We start from the raw sequence: 21,677 nt of genomic DNA, 5'->3' as shown, positions 1-21,677 counted from the left end.
GCAACACCAGCCCCCAGGCCGACGCCTGCCGCCTTTCCCAGCTCAGCCTCTAGAGGTCGCAGCTAGGCGAAAGCGGGTCGACCATGACTGACGCCCTGAGGCGCGGCAGTCATCGTGACGTCAAGTCCGGTCCCGGCGGAAGTCCTCCCCCGGCGGACCGGGAAGTAGCTGAAGGCTGGGCGATGGCAGTCTTGGAAGTCCCCCTCGCAGACAGACCCGAAGCCGCGGTACCCCCGCGGTAGACCGGATCAGGGTGGCGGGCTCCGGGTCCCGAGGTGAAAAGCGTTGGGGGCTGAACGGCTACTATCGAAGGGGACCTGGGAACCCTGACGGCCCCTATTGCAGACCCTCCCTGACTTTGGGCTGTAAACTGCCTTTGCCGGGTCAGCCCCGGAAGCAGGTCCGCTTGGTATCCTACCGTTCCTACAGGGAAAGGTGCAGGCGGGGATTTTTACCCCTTCACCACAACAGCAAGTCAGGTGGTAGCTCCGAACCCGGGGTTCAAGGGCGCCTGTTCTTCCTAACGTCGTCTCCTTTCCACCGCCGCAGGGATGGAGGGGTCTAAGACATCCAGCAGCACCATGCAGGTGAGCTTCGTGTGTCAGCGCTGCAGCCAGCCTCTGAAACTGGACACGAGCTTCAAGATCCTGGACCGTGTCACCATCCAGGAGCTCACAGGTCAGCGAGGCCTTTGGAAAGAGGGTGATCAAGATCGTTCAAAGTGGGCAGCTTTGGAGATGAAGGTCTTAAGGACTATACATAGCCTGCCACAAACCTTGTGAGCCTCGAAAGTTGCTTCATCTTTCTGGTTCCTTGTTTTCTTATCGAGAACATAAAAGAGTTCTGACACGATGTGCTTCTGAGAGCTTTCTATAACAAGGAAAGGTCCTTAGTTTTCTGCTCCCGCTGTTTCAGAGTAAAGGATTATATGTATATAAAAATAAACAGCAGTTGTGGGGGACTTGCCATATACCAAGTGCATTACATGTGTTACTTTAACCTCTATGGAGTAGTTCAGTTTTACTCCCCTATGCGTAGGAGTAGTAAAAATTTATCATTTCATCCATGAGGAGTTGAAGCTCAGTCAGGTTAAATGATTTACCCAGAAGCCAATAGTTGATAAGTAGAGGAAAATAGAGGAATAGAGTCCCAAATTCTCAAGAAGTGAGATGAAGCTAGGAAAAAGGAAAAGACTGAATAAACAGTTAAAATAAGCTCATGGACCTAGAGTCACTCTGCTTGAATTTAAATTCTGGCTATCATTTACTAGCAGAATGACTTTTTGCAAGTTACTTCACCCAATTTTTAGTTTCTAAGCCCCAATTTTTTTATTTCCTTTATCTGTAAAATGTAAAACAACCTCAAGGTAGTTGTAAAAATCAAATGTGACAGAGACCATAAATACTTCAGAATATGCCAGGGAAAAGTACTCAGCAAATATTAACAATTATTATCAATACCTGATTTCTCTTTTCTGAGGGGAATTAACTGTTTAATATGGGAAATTTTTAATATGGAAAATTTCAAACATACAGTCAAGAGAATAGCATAGTGAACTCCCTTGTGTCCATCATTCAGCTTCAACAATTAGCTACATTCAATCATTCTTGTTTCCTCTATACCTACATTCACCTCCCATATCCACTCAGGTATTTTGCTCTTTACCTCTTTTTTTTTTAAAGGTAAATTTTCATACATTGACAATTTTTAATTGTCACGATTTTTTTTTTTGCCTGCACCCCATGGCATGTGGGATCTTAGATCCCCAGCCACGGATGGAATCTCTGCCCCCTGTAGTGGAAACTCAGAGTCTTAACTACTGGATCCCCAGGGAGGTCCCTAATTGTCAAGATTTATATATTACATTGGAGAAGGCAATGGCACCCCACTGCAGTACTCTTGCTTGGAAAATCCCATGGACAGAGGAGCCTGGTGGGCTGCAATCCATGGGGTTGCTAAGAGCCCAACATGACTGAACGACTTCACTTTCACTTTTCACTTTCATGCATTGGAGAAGGAAATGGCAACCCACTCCACTGTTCTTGCCTGGAGAATCCCAGAGATGGGGGAGCCTGGTGGGCTGCCGTCTATGGGGTCACACAGAGTCGGACACGACTGAAGCGACTTAGCAGCAGCAGCAGCATATATTACATATCTTAGCTTTTTGGGGGGCCCATGATGCACAGCTTGTGGGATATGGGATCCTGGTTCCCCAACCAGGGATTGAACCTGGGCCCTCAGCAGTGAGAGTATGGAGTCCTCACCACTGGACTGGCCAGTGAATTACCCTTAGCTGTATGTTTTTGACAAATGTATACACTCATGTAACTTAGATCTCCATTGCTATGTAGCGAGCTTTCATCTTCCTGGATCTTAGTTCCAGAAAAGGAAGTTTCATCTTCCTTTCATGTTCCTTCCTACTTATTCTGGGGGAAAGAGGATGTTAACTTTTGTTGTGAAAAACATCCAAGTTTATAATGAACCTCTGTATACTCATCACCAAGCTTCAACGATTATACACGCACATTTAACCATGTTTTACCTACAGCCCCAAATGATTCTGAAGCAAATCCCAAACATATAATCACCATTAATATTTTATTAAGTATTTTTTGAGAGGTAAGATGTCTCTTTAAAGACCTAATCATACCATTATACTGGAAAAACTTTGATAATTCCTTAATCTGATTTAATGGGTGGAAGAAGAAGAAAACAGATTCTTTTTTTTGTAAATTATACTCTGAGAAAAAGGTGGAGGATATTTTGATTCTTATCCTTTCATAAATGCTCCTGCTCTGAGAAGACTTTCTGAAAGATTCAATGTTTCCCTTGCTCTTAGCTCCATTACTTGCCACAGCCCAGCTGAAACCAGGAGAGACCCAGGAAGAAGAGGCTAACTCAGGAGAGGTATGAAAGCACTGGAATGCAAAGTGGGTTTCTGCAGGGCCCTTGATGCTCCTGGAGCCCCCGGATATGTGGAATCTCTGGTTAACAAGAGACATTCTGCATAATTAGGCCACTGTGGATCACTGAAGACACAGAAGTTCACCTGCGGTCACAGGGTTGCTGAATGAGGCATCCATTCAAAACAGTGAAGAGAGACTCTGCCTTATTTGGAGTGGAATTACAAGCTATTTTAGGTGGGAGGTGGGATGATGACCTGTGTGTCCAAGTCTTAACCTGGTTCACACCTGATGCCATAGTTCATTAGTAATATCCACTCCTCTCTGGTCTTAAAAGTATCTAGGTTTAGAGATAGAACTGTGTGATTACACTAGGTAGAAAGGGTTACCAGTGTCTGCGAACATGTCATTTTTTTTGAACTGTATTGAGTGATGATTTTCATTGTCAAAGATAAGAGTTTGGTCACATACAAATTATATCAAAGTATGGAAAACAAAGAATCTACTTTGTTTTATGCCATGGCAGACTTCATTGCAATCTGCTCTGGCTTTTCCCTTGTGCCATGATTTAGGGCAGGAGTCTCCAGCCTCCAGGATCTAATGCCTGATCATCTGAGGTGGAACTGATGTAAAAACACTAAAAATAAAGTGAGCAATAAACATAATGCGCTTGAACTACCCCTCCCCCTGCCCTGGTCTATGGAAAAATTGTCTTCCATGAAACTGGTCCCTGGTGCCAAAAAGGTTGGGGACCCCTGAAGGGCATTCTCTCCCCTACCCTGACTGGTAAGTGTTGAGAAAATGCAGATATAACAGAGTATAACATAGTTAGGAAATGCTGTTTCCCACAAAAAAAATCAAATGGGACTTGGGATTTATTTGTACCAGGGGTCCTTTCTTAGTGCATTTATCCAAGGATTGGCTAGAAAACACCCATTTCTTAAGTCTCTTGTTTCTCAAGTCTTGTGTTTATCAATCGTAGGTAAAGCCAAATAGTTCTGAGGCCATTGGGAAAATAGACTCCACCCCAAAAGCTGCTAGAATTCTGATGACTTCTTATTTCCTTCCCAGGAGCCATTTATTGAAACTCGCCAGGATGGTGTCTCTCGCAGATTCATCCCCCCAGCCAGGTGCCTACTACTCCTCAGCCCCCTGTTCCTTGCCAAAGGCCAGTAGAATTTTAATTGAACCCAGAATTGCGATGGAGATGAATCATCACCTAGCCTTTCACTCTTCTAGAAAAGACACTGTCCCTTACACCTGGCCCATCACCTTCCAGTATTGATTTTTTCCTGTAGCCATTCACACAGTGGGAAGGAACAGTAGCTCTCATGATGAAGAACTAAGAAAAGTTGAGAGTGTGATTAACTAATGGAAGAGATGAGCTCTTGAAAAGTTTTAAGATAACAAATGTTAGATGTTCAGGTTCTTAGTTATTGATGCATGTAAGAAATGGTCTCTCCTGATTCTCCTTCCTTTTCTACTATAGACACACACATAGCCATTTTTGATGCCCCCTCTCCCTCCTTAGTCCTCCAGTCCATCCAGCACTTCGTGCTGAGTGCCCCTGTGGGAGACCAGCATGGCCTTCCCTTGGGAGAGAGGTATCCTTGGGAGGTCAGTCGGGCTAGGAGTGGGTATGCGCCTTGAGGCCCCTCAGCTGGTGCTTGAGAGTCTCTGCCACCAGCACTGCATATAGGTGGAGGAGGCCTCTCTGCTCCCTCATGTGGCCCATGGGCGGGGGGCTGTCTGCAGGATGATGTCCACAGAAAGTGCCAACAGCTTCACTCTGATTGGGGAGGCATCCGATGGCGGCACCATGGAGAACCTCAGCCGAAGACTAAAGGCGAGTCTGCCTCATGCCAGTGTCTTGCAGTGGGCTGGCTGGTAGCGGGGTCTGCAGGCAGGTGACATGAGGCAGGCCCTACCCTGACTCTCCTCTTCTTCCAGGTCACTGGGGACCTTTTTGACATCATGTCAGGCCAGACAGATGTGGATCACCCCCTGTGTGAGGAATGCACAGACACCCTCTTAGACCAGCTGGACACTCAGCTCAACGTCACTGAAAATGAATGTCAGAACTACAAGTGAGTGCCTCCAGAGCCTGGTCCTAGGAACAAGGCTCTGAGTCTTGGGGTGCTCACTGCTCTGGGGCTGTACAGCCCTCACCCAAGAGCTGTGCTTCATGCAGGGAAATGGAATAACAGTTTCCCTCCTATAAGCATTCCCTGCCTGTGTTCTTGGCAGACACTGTTTGGAGATCTTAGAGCAAATGAATGAAGATGACAGCGAACAGCTTGGGTTAGAGCTAAAGGAGCTGGCATTAGAGGAGGAGAAGCTGATCCAAGAGCTGGAAGATGTGGAAAAGAACCGGAAGATAGTGGCAGAAAATCTCGAGAAGGTCCAGGCTGAGGCTGAGAGGTTGGATCAGGAGGAAGCTCAGTGAGTGATCACCCTGTTCTTGTATCTTCCTGCCTCAAGGCTCCGGGAGAGGAAACGGCTCACAACCGAATGTGTCTGATTAGTTTGTAAACAGCGGTCGACATTCAGCAGCATGTCTGCTCTAGACCCTGCATTTCCAGGCCCTGTTTTTCGATGTTGGTTGGGAGGCTTATGTAGGAAGAGTCAGCATGATTAAGTGACAAAAGCATTGGTTTTGTCCAGTGCTTTTGGAGAGCTGAGAACCAGGCCTCTAGTGACAGCTCTGTCCGGTAGGGAACATTTGGATGAGTCAGGCACTGAATGCCGCATCCTCCTCAGGAAGGATAAGTGTGTTGGCCTACATGTATTCTCTTCCAGCTCAAAAATTTCACTGGTGCTCTTTTTAAAAAATATTAATTTATTTGGCTGCGCTAGGTCTTAGTTGCAGCTCATGGGATCCTTGATCTTTGTTGTGGTATGTGGGATCTAGTTCCCTGACCAGGGATTTAACCTGGGCCCTCTACATTGGGAGCTCGGAGTCTTAGCCACTGGACCTCCAGGGAAGTCCTTCATTGGTATTCTTGACCTGAGAGAACCCTCTGTCTAGTGGAGGAGACTGAAGGTGGGGGAGTGGAGGACTGAGAAAAAGTTAAATTTTTCATGGGGTAGTGTAACAAGTTCCATCAGAAATGATGTACACTAACCATTTAAAGGACAATAGGCATGTAGAAGTGAAGTGATAGACAATCAGACCATTTCAGGGAAGAAACTACCGTTGACTAACTCACCTTGTTTCTGGAAAAGACCAGAAGTCCAAGAAGTATCTGGTCCTGGTTTGGGAGCATCCTGTCTTCCTCCTCTTTTTTGCATATGAGCAGCTGGAATTTGGGACATTTCTGTCCCACCCAGGCAAAACATCTAGGGCAACTATGCTCCTTTGAGTGAGATCTACGCCAATGTATAAGGTGCTGCAACTAGAAGTGACCATAATCACTAGAAGTCTTTGAGAGGAGCGATGGGAGAGAAATTTTAGCCCCCAAAACTAACAGCCTTTAATGACCACCTTATCTATTCACAGGTATCAAAGGGAATACAGTGAATTTAAAAGACAACAGCTAGAACTGGATGATGAGCTGAAGAGTGTAGAAAACCAGATGCGTTATGCCCAGATGCAGCTGGACAAGCTGAAGAAAACCAACGTCTTTAATGCAACCTTCCACATTTGGTAAGAAGGGCTGGAGGGTGAGGCGCATCTGGGAAGCACTGAATGTCTGAATGTTAGCTGTTGACCACTAAGCCAGGGTGCCCACCTCCCATGAAATAGGAGTCCATGTCATTTTCACCCCATCTAGCCTTCTTCCGTTTCTTGAGTTGGGATAGCCACAATCAGGGGATTGAGATTCTAGAGCTTGGTGACTTCCATTCTTCCAAGGAGAAGGAAAGATCGGAGCCCTCCAGCCGCAAGAAAATCTGAGCCTCTGCTTGGTGCTGATTTCTCATCCCCCTCTCCGGGCGTCATTTGTTTACTCATTTATTTGACATTTTATCCATTTCAGCTGGTATCTGTTGAGTATCTGCTATGTGGTGGGCACTGTGCTCAGCACTGGGTGGGCAGCAGCAAGCAGTATTCATTCTGCCTCCTGGTTGCTGCAGTCTTGTTGTAGAGGGGGAGATGGCTGGGTAACAAGCACTTGCACCTCAGCGTGGTCCTGGTGAGCCCAGGGTGCTGTGGGAACACAAGGGCACTTCACCCGATTGGAGGAGGCTGCATGAACGTTTCCCCCAGTGGAGGTGGATGTTTAAGCTGAGACGTGGAGTCTAAGTCTGCAGAGGAGGAGGGTTGTTCTCCGCAGAGAGAACATCCTGTGCAAAGAGGCAGAGGAAAGTGGAAGTGGTAATCTCCCACTGAACCTTCTGGACTGAAAGGAGCTTATTGTGACCGGAGATGGAGTATAAAGCAGAGAAGGACAGGGTATGAAACTGGAGCACTACCAATTCCTTAAGGATCTTATAAGCCTCGTTAAGGGATTTGGACTTTATCCAAAAGGCAGTGGGAGCCACTGAAGTGCTTTGGGCAGAAAAGTGACATAAGTACAGTTGTATTTGTAAATGATGGCTTTACCTGTAATGTGAGAAATGACTTGGGGGAAGAGGGCAAGGTTGTTGGTTAGGAAATCTGTCAGGAGGATTCTAAACACTTAAAAAGAGAGCCATGGTATTGAGTCTGAAGAGAAGTGGACAGATTCAAGAGGTTTAGGAGGCAGAACCAGCAGAGCTTGGTGGTTTTGGGGAAAAGGGAGCTGAGAGAGAGCATTCAGGGATGACACCCAGGTTTCTACTTTGATGTCTGAGCAGCAGGGAGAAAGATGATGACTCACGCTTTAGGCATGTATTTAAAGTACCAGGTAGAGCTTGGATATATGAATATGAAGATAAGGAGAGAGATTTATGCCAGGTTTTAGGTGAGAACAGAAAATATCAGAATTTGCCAAGTTTTAAGTTCTCTGTATTTTTCCCTGCCCTTCTTCTGTAGGCATAGTGGACAGTTTGGTACAATCAATAACTTCAGACTGGGTCGGCTGCCCAGTGTTCCTGTGGAATGGAATGAGATTAATGCTGCTTGGGGCCAGACAGTGTTGCTGCTCCACGCCCTGGCCAATAAGATGGGTCTGAAATTTCAGAGGTAAAAAAGGTGGTCCTTTCTTGAGTGTGGTGTGTCTTCGATATAATCTGTGTATCCTACCTGTTACTTCTGTTGACTACGCAAGAGCCCTTGCTCCCAGCAAGCAGGAAGTATTCTGTCTATGGAGACTGTGTGCTTCTGGTTTTCTCCTCACCACAGGCCTTTTCCACTGATTGAGCAGTCCATGAACTGCATGACCATAGCAGTGGTCCCCAACTTCCTGTCTCCAGAACCTAAAAAATCTCCAGATTTCTGTTTCTAAATCTAAACCAGAACATACATTCATCCATAAAAGACCCTCAGATAATTATAGTTTTTTTCTTTTTTTTTTTTTAAATACTTATTTGTGTTTATTTATTTGACTACACCAGGTCTTAATTGCAGCCTGTGGGATTTAGTTCCTTGACCAGGGGTTCAACCCGGTCCCCCTGCATTGGGAGCCTGGAGTCTTAGCCACTGGACCACCAGGGAAATCCCAAACAAAACTTTTTAAACATGGAGCCCCCATGGGGAGGTGAGACAGAAGTGGAAATAATAAAAGAGGTCCTTGGGTAGCTTGGGCTTCCCTGGTGGCTCGGACAGTGAAGAATCAGCCTGCAATGCAGGAGACCCGGGTTCAGTCTCTATGTCAGGAAGGTCCCCTGGAGAAGGAAGTGGAAGCCCACTCCAATATTCTTGGCCTGGAGAATCCCAGGGACAGAAGAGCCTGTTGGGTCCCCAGTCCATGGAGTTGCAAAGAGTTGGACACAACTGAGTGACTAATACTTTCACTTTCTTTGGGTAGCTGAAGACCAAAAATCACTGGGTTATAACACCCTAGTAATCACTTTAGGTAGAGTCCTGTATTCATCTTTGTTTGCATCTCCATTTTAGGTATCGACTTGTTCCCTATGGAAACCATTCATATCTGGAGTCTCTGACAGACAAATCTAAGGTACTCTAGGAAGTTCCATTTTTCACCTACAGTACAGAATTCTTGTACCTCCTAACAAAATAGTTTACTTTTGATAATAGCATAATTTCGTTTCTTAGACTGAGATATCTTATGATGAGCCAGTGTCTTGTTCAGTGGCTTGTCTAGTTCAGGATTAGCTCTTTGGGGTCTGTTGAGAAAATTATACTTTTACAGTTTGTTGAGAAGGGATGTGGGTGGATCCAAGGAGAAAGTGTGTGCCAGGATGAGAAAGGCATCACCGTGCAGTAGATGTTTAATACATTTCAGTGATGGTGAAACAGTTGTGGGTGCATGGTATTTGCCCAAGGTTACTGTTGCCAGTGGAATCCAGACAGAACCAGTCAGAGAGATGGATTGGATTGGGAGCAGCCTGTTGTAGCCAGTGTTTGGGCCACATATACAGCCAATTCTCTCTTCTCGGGCAGGAGCTGCCGTTGTACTGTTCAGGGGGGCTGCGGTTTTTCTGGGACAACAAGTTTGACCATGCAATGGTGGCTTTCCTGGACTGTGTGCAGCAGTTCAAAGAAGAAGTTGAGAAAGGCGAGACACGTTTTTGCCTTCCTTACAGGTCAGTATTCCCCAGTGCTCAATGAACCTAAAGTAGGACCAAAGTGAGCAGAATGGAAGGGACAGTAAGAATGGAAGCAAAACTAGTACACATGGTAGGAAAGCTGAAAATGGGAGTAAAATCCCATGACACTGATGGGCAGGATGGATCCAACACTGTAAGCAAGACAGTGTGACCACCTGATCCCTGGAGAAAATGCTGACTTCGATGGTGTGGGGGATTTTCTTGGTGCAAAGCTCAAGCCTGCTCTCCAGTTTCAGGGAGGTTTTTCCTTATGCCCTTGGAAAGATACAGGAATGCTTCCTTTGATCAAATTTTGTAGGAGCCCAGAGATAGATGGGCACCTTACTTAAGAGAGTAAGGCTGAGCTGCTTCCATCACCGCAAAACAAAGTGTTTCTTTTCTTCTGCCTGCCTCCCCTCCCCACGAGGGAGGGATGCCTAGGAAAACAGTGCAGAGTGCTGCCGCCCTCGCTTACCCTCTGCTCCAGGCTTCTCATCCCTTTGGGTGTGTGTCCTGTCTCTGTACTCCGCAATGACAATGAGGCTCTTGTGACAGCCTTCTTGGTTTTGGGCTTTCAAGCAAATCCAAAATACACTACCATTGCTCGCCAAGAGTTCTTTAATAGATAGAATGACGTGAATGGTCCCATGATCAAGTCACTGCCCATTTGCCTTAACTGACTTAACATGGATCTCAGTTACTAATGAGTTCTGCTGTGTTCACCTGCAGGATGGACGTGGAGAAAGGCAAAATTGAAGACACAGGAGGCAGTGGTGGCTCCTATTCCATCAAAACTCAGTTTAACTCGGAGGAACAGTGGACAAAAGCTCTCAAGTTCATGCTAACGAATCTTAAGTGGGGTCTTGCTTGGGTATCCTCACAGTTTTATAACAAATGACTTTCTTTTTTTCTTTGTTTGTTTGCTTTAAAGGCTTTCAATTTTGTTTTGTTTGCAGAAAAAGAAAGTGTTAAATTCGGGTACTATTAAACAGCCTATGTTTACAATACCAAAAAAGAAAAAAATCTACAAAAGCTACTTTATTTTAAAATATCATATAACAGATAGTTTCCAGAACTACAACATGCCATGTATAGCATCTGGTCTTTGTCACAGTTTTGACTCTTAACCCCATGCCTTCCTTTCCCTTTGTCCCCTCGAAACAAATAATTTAAGTTTGCTTTTTTTTTTAACTGAGTTGAATTGAGATTGATGTGTTTTCACTGGAGTTTGTCTCTCTCGACTTCCTGCACTTAGAACATGAACTAGAAGCTTTTGTCTCCACTGAGAGGACAAGAAGTGTGAGATGCACAGCTGGATAACATGAGAAAATGACACAAGCTTTGGTCACTGTGTGATGTGATCAGAAGCTTGAAATTTAACACTTCTTACTTGGTTCTAGTACTGAATGCTTGCTCTGCTCTGTGTTAAGAGATATGAAATGGTGTTTGATACTGTTTGAGACCTTGGTGGAGAGATTTAATTATTTGTAATAAAAGATCAACTGCAGTCTGATAACTGCCCAGAGGTGCACTGTTGGGTTTTTCTTTAACTAAAATAGAGTACTTTGTATTCTGGGAGAATTGAGTTCAAGTGCAGGTATGTGGAAAGTCTGTTGAAATATGTGTAGAGGTGGGTCTTAGTTTTTTAAAAAGACTCTAATGGAAAAATAGACAGCTGTAGAGAAAGCCCTATTTGTGTAGCTCTCCGTAACAGAACAGAGATGTTAAACTAATTTTAAGGGGAAATAAAGTCAACATCCTTGATGTTCAGTCAGGGTCACCCATATGGTCTTAGTATTTGAGCCCCTGGTTAATACTAATTTCCATGTCTGAGGTTCTGTCTTAATAAAATGAATAAAGAAAAGCCATAAATATCTTGTTAAACAAAAATAAACTAATTTCACTGATCCTCTATCTTCTCCCAGCTCTTTGACATTTTCGGCGTGATATGACAAAAGGGACATGGTTATTCATCTTAATTCTTTCTCTGACGTAGAAAAATAAGTGTGAAGTTGGATTACAAAAGACAACTCAGAAGATGCTTGGAACTTTTGTACCCTGAGTATGAAAGTAAACAGAGGGAGGGATGGGTGCAGTGACAGAAGGCTATTTATATTTGGCAGATTCCGCCTGCCTCATGTGTTGGAGGAAGCGCAGCCCTTGGAGGTCGGGCCACCAGGTGGGGAGGAACAGGCTGCTGTTGACCTGGAGTGCTGGCTCCCACACTGTGAGTTAGGATTGCATAAGAGAACTCAGCAATGCTCTCCAAGGCAATGCCAGTGATGCTCTGCAAATGCCCCATGACCTTCAGAAATAGAGACAGATTTCTTATTACTACATAAACACGTTAGTGCACAAATAGACACATTGCTGGGGCTTTTCTCTCAAGCCAAATGTAAATTTTTTCATTTCTGTGAACTTACACAGAGAATTCAGATCCCAGTGTTTGCCAGTGGCCACATTACGCTAGGATACCTTTGCCCTGATAGTGTTAGCACGGAAAATTTCTGCTAGACATTTCCCTCTGCTGAGAAAAGTTTTGTGAAATATGAGAGGGATATTTGAGTCTTGACATTTTCTGTTTGGGAGGATACACTTAATGGACTTTAACATGGTAGTGGATTATCATAATGGGAAACGAATAAGCTGAAATTGAGCCTCCATTTCCAATTTCACAAGGGGGAACGTGGAGAACATTTTTCAGTCCTATCCTAGTTTTCTCTCCCAAGTCCTGCTTATTCATCCTAATCCTAGGTCTTGGCAGTTACCTTTTATAGCTTGTCTGTTTTCCCTTAACTAATGGGAGAATGCTTTCTATTAAATGAATTCTGACCATGCTGGTCCTGCTCAGTGGTGCATACCTGGCTCCAGCACTCATGGTTTTGGATGAAAGCACTTGCTGCAATGATTCCTACTGCCAACAGCATGAAGTCTTCCTTCACTGAAACAAACTTTTCCCTGAGTGATTAAAACCACATTAATTTTGGAGCTAGAGTGACACTGGATCTTCCAAATCCTAGGGCTATAGGACTTCAACTCTGAGTTGTTTATGTTGATCATGGGAAATTTTATACATGGAAAGAAATGGTCAAGTAATAGCTAAATTGATTCCCTCTTCCAACTTCCTGCAACTCAACTGAGATAAAAACATGAGCTTTCTGGCTGAATGGTTTATGGACCTTTTGTTGTTCCATCTGTCTCCCTACCAAATGTAACTGTGAGGCTTTTTATCAGCCTGATTTTACAGTAATCAAACACTTTGTCCAAGTTGCAACCCTGTGACTGGCTTTTTTTCCTAGGTGACTATAAAAGCAGTTCAGTAATCTGAAATTATAAGCAGCTATAAAAGAATTAGGAATGAAAGTATGTTAATTACTTGAAGTCATTTAAATTTAAAAGTAAAAGCCTCTAGGGTTTTGCTGATTGGACTCAGTCATCCATCCAAACAACATATTGGATGTAGATTAGAACAAGGTAACCTGTGCAGGTTATCTGTGGCCTAGGTGCCTTGCTAGGTAAATTCCATTTCCCAAGTTCTCGTGATATGTTACTGACTCCCTGTTTCTGGAAGGAGCCTACAGTAAAGGAGTTGTCTTACCCTTGCAGCTGACTGGGTGTGGAGTTCTCAATGGAAGCCCTCAGCAGGCTTTCATATACAGGTTCATGAAGAAGATAGACTAGGTCAAGTAGAATCAGGCAGGTTGCATGCAGCTGGGTGGCTGGGACCAAACAGCCATTGTATCCTAGATGGAGTACGCGCATGGTAAAGAGCATTGTGTGTGTCTGATCATAATCACGGTTGTCATGCGAGACAAAGCTATGGAGCTGCTAGTGTGCTTCCCGGTTGCTAAGTTCTATAAGAAACCTAGCTGGAGGTCAATTTTAAAGGACAAAGGGAGGAGTAGAGAAACCTTCATCCACGAGATATATATATAGTTGGAACCTAGTTGCTTGTTCCCCTCTTATCTCATGCCTCTATAAAATCAACTCTTTGATCTTACAATAAGAGAGTGGCTAATGAGTCCAAATAGAATCCAGGTGCGGAGACTGGTGTTTCTTTCCCTGACAAGTACCAGAGGAAACTACTGAAAACTGCTGTTCCTCACTGGCAGGTTCTGCCCACTGCCCCCAAACCCTTAAGCACATTCCTTTTTTATCTTTTTTTTGGGGGGCCCACCCTGAGGCATGCAGGATCTTACTTCCCTGACCACGGATCTAACCTGTGCCCCCTGCACAGGGGAAGTGTGAGTCTTAAGCCCTGGACCACCAGGGATGTCCTCCTAGGAACTTCTATGGAAGTTCTGCCTTCTTATGGAAGACTCCAACTCGCATGCCCAACACAGTTAAGTACCTAAAACCTCCAGGAGCATCTCCACATATGCCAGGGGAGTAGGCAGATTGATTTGGAAGTTCAGGGACTTCAAAACATCAAGTTCTGATTCCAGCAGTTCTTCTTTAGTGTGAAGATACCCTAGAGTCCGGAGGAAATTCAGGACTGTAATGTTGCTGATTATCTGAGCAAACAAAACCAAAAGATAGTGAAAGGGAGAGTGAGTTGTCAGAATAGAGGTCATACATCTTGGCATAGTAAACAAAGCCCTTCACAATCCAGTCCTTGCCTTTATCTCAGCTTCTTCCTGGTAATTCCCCCTTATACTCTACATTTACACAGAATTACTTGCATTCCCAAACCCACCGGCTCTCATGGTGTCTACACGTTTCCCATGTCTGCATCTCCCTCTGCCTGCCCCCCCGCACACACCTCCCTTAACTGCTCTCCTTACCTATTTTCCCTCTCCCCTTAGGATCCACCCATCACCCCACCCTCCCCTTCAAGAAGTCACTATTGGTTAAAGTGATAAATCAAAAATCTTACAGCTAACATCATTTGTAATGGTGAGAAATTGAATGCTTTCTCCCTAAGAGATGTCTGCGCTCACCATTTGTATTCAACTGAAACTAGAGCATACAAGCAGTGAAATATTCCTGGATAACAATTAAAAGAATAATGCATTACTGTAAGTTAATAGCAGAAAATAATTATTATTAAAATTTTTAAATTAATCTCAAAGAGAGGCAGAACTGAGAAACACCTCTAGATGGGAGTGGAGATAGTGCTTAACAACAGGTGGAATATACTGAATGTTCTGTTGTTTGTTTAAAAAAAAAGTAATTTTCTCTAAATACACTTCCTCGTCTTTCCAAGGCTGATTAGGTACATTCACAGCCCTCTGTATTCACACTAATCAGAACACTTTCCCACATTTGTTTGTGTGTCTTCTCCCATTAGATAATAAAATCCTTGAGAGTACACACAATATTTTTACTCTTGTAGCTATGGCACCATAGAAGACAATAAATATTTGTTGAATAAATGATACTTTATTATACAAGCATCACATAGTGATATGGAAACATTCTGTCCTTTATAAATGCAATAGTTTTTTTGCCTTTAATACTACTAGGTAGGTTAGCAATTCAGGCACCTTATGTAAACTGTCCTTGAGTCCAAGGGGAGGAAAGGTGACCTGTATGAATGATGGCCTCTGTCCAGCAATTATACTTTGGGAACAGAACTTCAGGTTAATAACTGCACTGTGTGACTGTGTGTGTGTGTGTGTAGGTCTGTGTGACTGTGCGTATGTGTGTGTATATGTAGGAAGCCTATGTGACTCTGTGTGTGTATGTAGGAGGTCTGTGTGACTATGTGTGTGTAGGAGGTCTATGTGACTGTGTGTGTGTGTAGGAGGTCTGTGTGACTGTGTGTGTGTGTAGGAGGTCTGTGTGACCATGTGTGTGTGTAGGAGGTCTATGTGACTGTGTGTGTGTGTGTGTGTGTGTCTGTGTGTGTAGGAGGTCTGCTTAGGAAGCATGATTATACTCTGGAATTTCCACATGAGTAGTATCACCTAGACCTAGGAGCGGGTTTCTCAAAGCCATCTTTGGATGAGCTGGTTTCTCTCTAACACTTAGGTGCCCATGAGCCACCCTAGCTCCTTACTTTGTAGTGGAAGGAAAGTTTGCTTGCCAGCTGAACACATGACACAAGACGCAGGATAAACTTGTTGAAAAGCTGCTCTTTCAGAGCCCTCCAACTCTGAGGCTCTGTCTTCCCTCTCAGCTGAATTGTAGCTTGCCTGCAGATGTTCTCTGCCTGCTTAACCATAAACCTGTAAAGAAGGGAAAGAGGAGAGGAATCAATCCACACTCACTGAGACTAAATGGAGTTTGTGCTTCAAACTATGCTACATCTTATCCTCTCTACTATCCAATTGCTGGCTAAAAAATTTTACATTTGTGGACTTTCCTGGTGGCACAGTGGATAAGAATCCACCTGTCAACGCAAGGAACGTAGGTTCGATCCCTGATCCAGGAAGATTCTACATGCCATGAAGCAACTTAGCCCGTGAGCTGCAACTACTGAAGCCCATGGGCCTAGAGTCTGTGCCCCGCAACAAGAGAAGCCACCTCAGTGAGAAGTCCTTGCACCACAATGAAGAGTAGCCCCAGCTTGCCGCAACTACAAAAAGTCTGCACAAAACAACAAAGTTCCAGAATAGCCAAAAATAAATGTTTTTAAAAATACAGAACTTTAAAAAAAATTACATTTGCAAGTAAAAGAGGGTACAAACCTGGCTTCACAGTAAGAAGCAACTAGTATGTTTTTTTAAAGATATGGGTACATTAGCCATCCTGAGAGTTACCCCTCACAAAAGCCTTATGCTCAGGGCTTTACCTTTCAAGGATTTCTACAGCCTGGTAGCTCACGGATTTCTCCAGACACCATTGTTCAGACAGGAGAAAAACAAACTCTGCCAAAACAGGAAAGAAGAGCCTGATTCACAAGGTGCAACCAAAACGACTCTGGGAACTCTTGGCGTTGTACAAAGGCCATGATGGGGCTCAGGGAAGAGGGTCAGGAGGTGTGAAAGATGAGACTGAAACAATCCAAGTGGAGCCTGGTTCCCTTTGCTGCCAATAGGCAGATGAGAAGCATGAAAAGAAGGCTGACTGAGTGCAAAAACAAAGGCTTACTAAGTCCCCTCAGGGCCCCTTGAGCCTTCCTGTGGGTCTCAGCTGATGAAAGGCTTGGCCAGCTACACACAAACAAACCAGCTGGTCTAGTTGGCCTTTATGCCATGCTGGGAACCTCCGGCTTCAAGAAAGATTCTTGGATGGATAAAAACCCTAACTCCTATATTCTGTTTTCAGTGGAATGTTGACAGGAACAAAAAGGTCCCTCCTGGAGCTTTGATATTCTTTATAACACTGTTTGTTTAGTAACCACCCTCTGGAGAACTCCCATTGCTTTACAAACACAATTCACCTTACAGCTGGACACCACCTCTCCACCACCAGTTTGTTGGGTAAATCTTTGGTGGCTGAGCCTCCTCCAGGAGCAAGTTTGTTACTGTCAAGTGGCTTGTTTGGAAGAATCATCCCCTAATTCAGGGAACAAGGTCTAGCTTGGGTGGGGGCAAGTCATTGGGAAGGTGGGAAGGGTAAGATACCTTGGCAAGATTTTAGGCTGCCTGTGTTTCTCTTTGAAAGAACAGCCCCAGATAGAATTCTATTTAGTTAGCAATATCATTAGAGGGTGGAAACAAGGATAAATGTTAGCTCTCAAAGGTACTACAGAACTAGGAACTGTGAGCATTAATCAACAAAGAATTACAAATAGTTAAATTTCCATATATCTTCAGAGAAAATCTAACTTAAAGGAAAAACATTATAAAATTTAGCACAAAATGTTTAACAACTGACTTGACACAGGTTACACATAGATATATGTACAAAACCTCATCATGACAGAAGCTAAAGCTCTGCTAACAGTGTCCAATGAAGAGGATAATTAGTTTAAGCAATTAAGCAAAGTATCCTAGAACTCATAACTGTGTCATTAGCCAGTCCTTTTATTTGCTGGAGCCTAGATTTCATTTCTTTATTTTCATGGAAAGGGGTGTGTTTATAGTTTTATTTTTTATTTGAATTATTAACTATTAATATCCAGGCAATTGTTTCTATTAATATTTTCCATTTTAACTTGCCAAGAAAACAGTGTGGGTTAGGTGGAATGGATGAGGGTTACACCTCTCTCCTGCTGCTGGCTCCATCTCCTGTACTTATTATGCAAACATACTCAAATCTATTAACTAAAAGACCCTCCCCTTCCATTCTCTTAAACTAGGGCTCTATCTCTGTAGCCTCTATCACTGTGAAAATTCTGGAAAGCCTAGCTTATACCTGCTGCTACCACTTAATCACTCAGTCCCTCATATTCTGCAATTTGGCTTCTACTTTTTACAATTTGCTGAAATGATTGTCTCAGGGGTCAGAAAATACGTCCTAATTGTTAAATATCATGGTCCTTTTGCAATCCTCATCCCTGTTATTCACATCTCTGAAGCATCTGAAATTGCTGACCATCATCCTTCATGAAACTCTCCTCTTGCTTCCAAGGGTCTCTTGGTTCTGCTCCTATCTCCCCAACCATTCCATTTATTTCCTTCATGACTCTTCTTCCCTCTCCACTTTCCTGAACACAAAATGTCTCCCAAGAAACTGTACTAGATTCCACTTCTAAGAACTCATCCTCTGCCAGTTTCAGCAGTATCACTATGGAGATAACTCCCAAACCCTTATCTTTACTCCACTTCTCTTCCAACTTAAATTTTTAAACAACCTGCCAGAAACCTTCCTCCAGATGTTCCACAAGCATCTGAAACTCAGTAGATCTCAAACCAAAACTATTTTATTTCCCTAACAAGTCACGTTTCCTTTTTGTTTTTTCTTTTTCTGTATGTGTGTTTTTCTAAATGGCAGCACTGTATGTCTAGGCTCAACCCTTTGACATAGTCATCTTTCCCTTTTTCAATTCTTAAATTCATCCGTTGCAGAGCCCTAGATTTTACCTCTGAAATGTTTTTAATCTATCCTGTCTTATCATTTCTTATTACCTAAAATATAATGACTGACAAAGACTCTACTGGACAACCTACCCCTTATCTCTCTCTACTCCGATCCATCCTTTATATCACAGCCAAAATAATTTTTTCTAGGGCAAAGGTTGCAGTTATAGAACTCCCATATGAAAACAAAAACAACAACAATACAAAACCTTTAATGCCTTCTTGTTTTCCTATCATGTCACATATAAACTCCTCACTTTGGCATTCAAAATTCCCCGTGGAATGTCTCCAAACCACCTTTCTGGTCTGAATTTCAACTACTATTCCACATGCTCTGGCCAACCTGGATGACATGGTACCCACATTCACTCAAAGTGTCCCTATTCCATTGTTTGACTCATGTTATTCCATTTTAGTAGAAACATGGTCCTAGGAGTTCCCATGGTCTAGTGGTTAGGATTTGGCGCTTCCACTATTGAGGCCTGGGGTCAATCCCTGATTGGGGAACTCCCACAAGCTGCCCAGCACAGCCGGAAAAAAAAGAAACATCACCTTCACCAACCAAAATGTCATCCTTCAGGGTCTACCTTAAATACCATGATGCTTGGAGGACTCCTTAATTCATTCTACTCCCACCTCACTCCATCTTTCCTCTCAGTCTCCATAAAAGCTTGTTTTATATGGTATGACACTTATCTAACCATACTTGTACCTAGTCATTTGCAGATTTGTCCTAATAGTCTCCAAAGATTATATACATGATTTAAAAGTTGGGACTAGACCTCTTTTTCATCTTTCTATCCTAGAAGGCAAGGAGAGTAAGTAGTCTATACACGTTAAATCAAGGGTGGGGGGCTGGTGAGTCTGGCTCATCACTGTACCGCCAACGCCTGACATATAGTAGGTACTAATGAAACTTGAAGGAATAACGCATAATGAATCTCAAGATCGGTGCCTCAAAGACAAGTGCCCGGGTCTCCCATAAGACCAGCCCCCCGGCCTGCATCCCCACCCACGATCCGGGTCTCCCTGAAGCTGCCCATCCGGCCCGCAGCCTCCTGCACGGCTTGCTCATTCTGCTGGGCCAAGTGGAGCAGAGTGTCTTCGATGGTCTCTGTGGCAACAGCTCCAAACCGAAAGTCACTGAGAGAGGACAATCTTGGCCTCTCAGGTCGGTCCATCTTCAGAACTCTATTTGGGCACCCGGACGGCTCATAAGCCGACCCCTTTAACTTCTCTTCAGTCTTCTGCTACCCCCTTGGATTCTTCGTCGCCTTCCGTGCGTTAGTCCTCGCCTCAAGTCTGAGGAAAACCCAATTCCTAACACAGCCTCGAGCCTTCCACAACCTTTTCACGCCCCAACGGCCGCGGGCCCTCAGCCAATCGGAAAGCACGGCCTATTCCCTCCTGCCCCGCCCTTTCCCTCGGGCCGCGAGCCGCACTCTTTGTGAACAGAAAGGCGGACTACAGCTCCCAGGGTTCCCTTCAGGGGCCGAGGACTGCTATTCCCAGCAAGCCCCGCGCCCCGGGAACGGCGAAGGGCAGAGCGGCAACATGGCGGCACCCGGAGCTGGAGACCCAGTCGAAGGCAAAAGCGGAAAGGCCCCTCTGGCTCAGCGCATCGACCCGACGCGGGAGAAGCTGACTCCTGCACAACTACAATTCATGCGTCAGGCGCAGCTCGCCCAGTGGCAGAAGACGCTGCCACAACGGCGGACCCGGAACATCGTGACTGGCCTGGGCATTGGGGCCCTGGTATTAGCAATTTGTATCCATCTGGACTACAGACTAGGGAAGACCGTATGGGGGGCAGGGGAAGGGCAGCAAAGGCGTCTAGGAGGGCAGTGCGGGGGGTGGTAGAAAGAACCGGAGCTATGAAAACCTTGGCTACTTCTAACGCCGAGCCAAAAATTTAAGTGTACTTTGTCATTTTAAAGGTGCTCTGTTAATATAATTTATTAATGATAACGGAGTCGGGGTCAGGGCTCAGAGGAGCAGAGGGCAGAAGGTGATTGGGGAGGATGAGATAAACAAAAGTGGTGGAGCAAATCTGAGCAAAGGGAATGTGCATATTCCCCGTGGTTTCCTGAACCCACCTCCCCAGATGGTTACACCTTCTACTCGGTGTCCCAGGAGCGTTTCCTGGATGAGCTGGAAGATGAGGCCAAAGCTGCTCGAGCCCGAGCTCTGGAAAGGGCATCAGGGCACTGATCCAGATGGGCATGGTGCATCTCTAACCTGCTGGATTCCCTTCACATGATGGATGATGCTCCATGATCCTGTAGAAATTGAAGCCTGCGTTGCTGGCCTTCTTACTAACTTTGGACCATGATAGGGGTTTAAGTAGCCGCTTTGTGCATCTGGCCATTGTCAAGGGAACAACGCCCACCTAATGTTGATTCTGTGTGCCCACTGACCCCTTTTCCTAGTTGTTTCCTTGTTTGAAGTATCCACCTTGGTTTTTCCCAAGCTTTGACTTCATGGTTTAATCCTCTTAAACTCCCCTGGGGGCTGGTTTGGAGGGTGGAGGACAAGAGGTGGGCCATTATGAGGGTGGGTGTGGCAGCTCTGTGCAGTGTTGGAGCCTAAAGTGGGAAAGATGGGGTCAGGTTGAAAATAATAAACGGAATCATTTCTCTCCAAGTCCAATGAGTGTGTTGGGGCTGACGCTTCCTGTTGAAGCACTTCACAGGCAGCAGCTGCAGCAGTGATATTGCCCCAGGGAGCCGTAAATGTTTAACTAGAATTACTTTTTTCCATGAGATCTTTCCACCTGATTTAAGGGAGAGATTGTGGTGGGTCACTGGGCTGTTTTGAGACTGAACCAGCTCTTGGGGGCAGGAAGCAGGTGGGGAGGAAGGTCACCCTTCTGTCCTCAACCCCACACTACGCTCAACTTTACTGCTTTTTCCCTTCTCCAGAGGTAAAGGAAGGATGGACAAGCAGCTTTCATTAACTTCCACTGGGGCCTGCTTCTGCAGGCCTAAGGTGGAGTCTGGGTGGAATCTTAAAGCTTGGTCAGGTGGATTATTGACCTTGCAGTTTCTTCATGAACTGCTGGCAGGAAGCCCAAAGGCTGGGTTCCACCCCTGCCTCCCATTGTGAAAGGGAAATTCCTTCTAAATCCTCCCTTGCCTTACCCTACTACAAAGCTTTTTTGACTGTTGGTTCTTCATTGCTACTCTAGTTGGGTTTTCTCTAGTTGCAGCAAGCAGGTGCTACTCTTCCCTGTGGT

General features: G+C 44.8%; 3 protein-coding genes across 3 annotated transcripts; 2 read left to right on the top strand and 1 right to left on the bottom strand.

The window, feature by feature from the left end:
- The first annotated feature begins 74 nt into the window (after nucleotides 1-74).
- BECN1 (beclin 1) lies at nucleotides 75-11,445 on the top strand. The gene is made up of 12 exons (XM_069603819.1): nucleotides 75-275; nucleotides 550-678; nucleotides 2,840-2,907; nucleotides 3,975-4,033; nucleotides 4,659-4,749; nucleotides 4,854-4,990; nucleotides 5,151-5,345; nucleotides 6,403-6,549; nucleotides 7,858-8,007; nucleotides 8,881-8,941; nucleotides 9,388-9,530; nucleotides 10,263-11,445. The coding sequence occupies exons 2-12, from the start codon at nucleotides 552-554 to the stop codon at nucleotides 10,429-10,431; spliced, it is 1,347 nt and encodes a 448-aa protein (XP_069459920.1). The 5' UTR covers nucleotides 75-275; nucleotides 550-551; the 3' UTR covers nucleotides 10,432-11,445.
- Nucleotides 10,557-20,097, bottom strand: CNTD1 (cyclin N-terminal domain containing 1). Its single transcript, XM_069541579.1, has 7 exons — nucleotides 19,455-20,097; nucleotides 16,270-16,345; nucleotides 15,535-15,703; nucleotides 13,885-14,047; nucleotides 13,132-13,276; nucleotides 12,395-12,491; nucleotides 10,557-11,838 (listed from the first exon to the last, which is right to left on the bottom strand). Exons 1-7 carry the CDS (start codon nucleotides 19,621-19,623, stop codon nucleotides 11,644-11,646), a joined length of 1,014 nt encoding a protein of 337 aa, XP_069397680.1. The 5' UTR covers nucleotides 19,624-20,097; the 3' UTR covers nucleotides 10,557-11,643.
- Nucleotides 19,875-21,085, top strand: COA3 (cytochrome c oxidase assembly factor 3). Its single transcript, XM_069541613.1, has 2 exons — nucleotides 19,875-20,210; nucleotides 20,547-21,085. Exons 1-2 carry the CDS (start codon nucleotides 19,997-19,999, stop codon nucleotides 20,651-20,653), a joined length of 321 nt encoding a protein of 106 aa, XP_069397714.1. The 5' UTR covers nucleotides 19,875-19,996; the 3' UTR covers nucleotides 20,654-21,085.
- Nucleotides 21,086-21,677: the final 592 nt, after the last annotated feature.

Source organism: Ovis canadensis, chromosome 11 (genome assembly GCF_042477335.2).
Source record: "Ovis canadensis isolate MfBH-ARS-UI-01 breed Bighorn chromosome 11, ARS-UI_OviCan_v2, whole genome shotgun sequence".
Lineage (NCBI taxonomy): Eukaryota > Metazoa > Chordata > Mammalia > Artiodactyla > Bovidae > Ovis > Ovis canadensis.
The sequence above is the reverse complement of the archived record's forward strand: the minus strand, read 5'-3'. Positions and strand labels throughout refer to the sequence as shown.

Coding starts and splice junctions, on each gene's coding strand:
- BECN1 (XM_069603819.1), top strand. CDS start 552: ATGGAGGGGTCTAAGACATCCAGCAGCACCATGCAGGTGAGCTTCGTG. Junction 679..2,839: donor CACCATCCAGGAGCTCACAG/GTCAGCGAGGCC, acceptor CCTTGCTCTTAG/CTCCATTACTTGCCACAGCC. Junction 8,008..8,880: donor ATGGGTCTGAAATTTCAGAG/GTAAAAAAGGTG, acceptor TCTCCATTTTAG/GTATCGACTTGTTCCCTATG.
- CNTD1 (XM_069541579.1), bottom strand. CDS start 19,623: ATGGACCGACCTGAGAGGCCAAGATTGTCCTCTCTCAGTGACTTTCGG. Junction 14,048..15,534: donor AACTTTCCTTCCACTACAAA/GTAAGGAGCTAG, acceptor TTGTTTGCTCAG/ATAATCAGCAACATTACAGT. Junction 11,839..12,394: donor ACCATGAGTGCTGGAGCCAG/GTATGCACCACT, acceptor CTATTTCTGAAG/GTCATGGGGCATTTGCAGAG.
- COA3 (XM_069541613.1), top strand. CDS start 19,997: ATGGCGGCACCCGGAGCTGGAGACCCAGTCGAAGGCAAAAGCGGAAAG. Junction 20,211..20,546: donor GGCCCTGGTATTAGCAATTT/GTATCCATCTGG, acceptor CCACCTCCCCAG/ATGGTTACACCTTCTACTCG.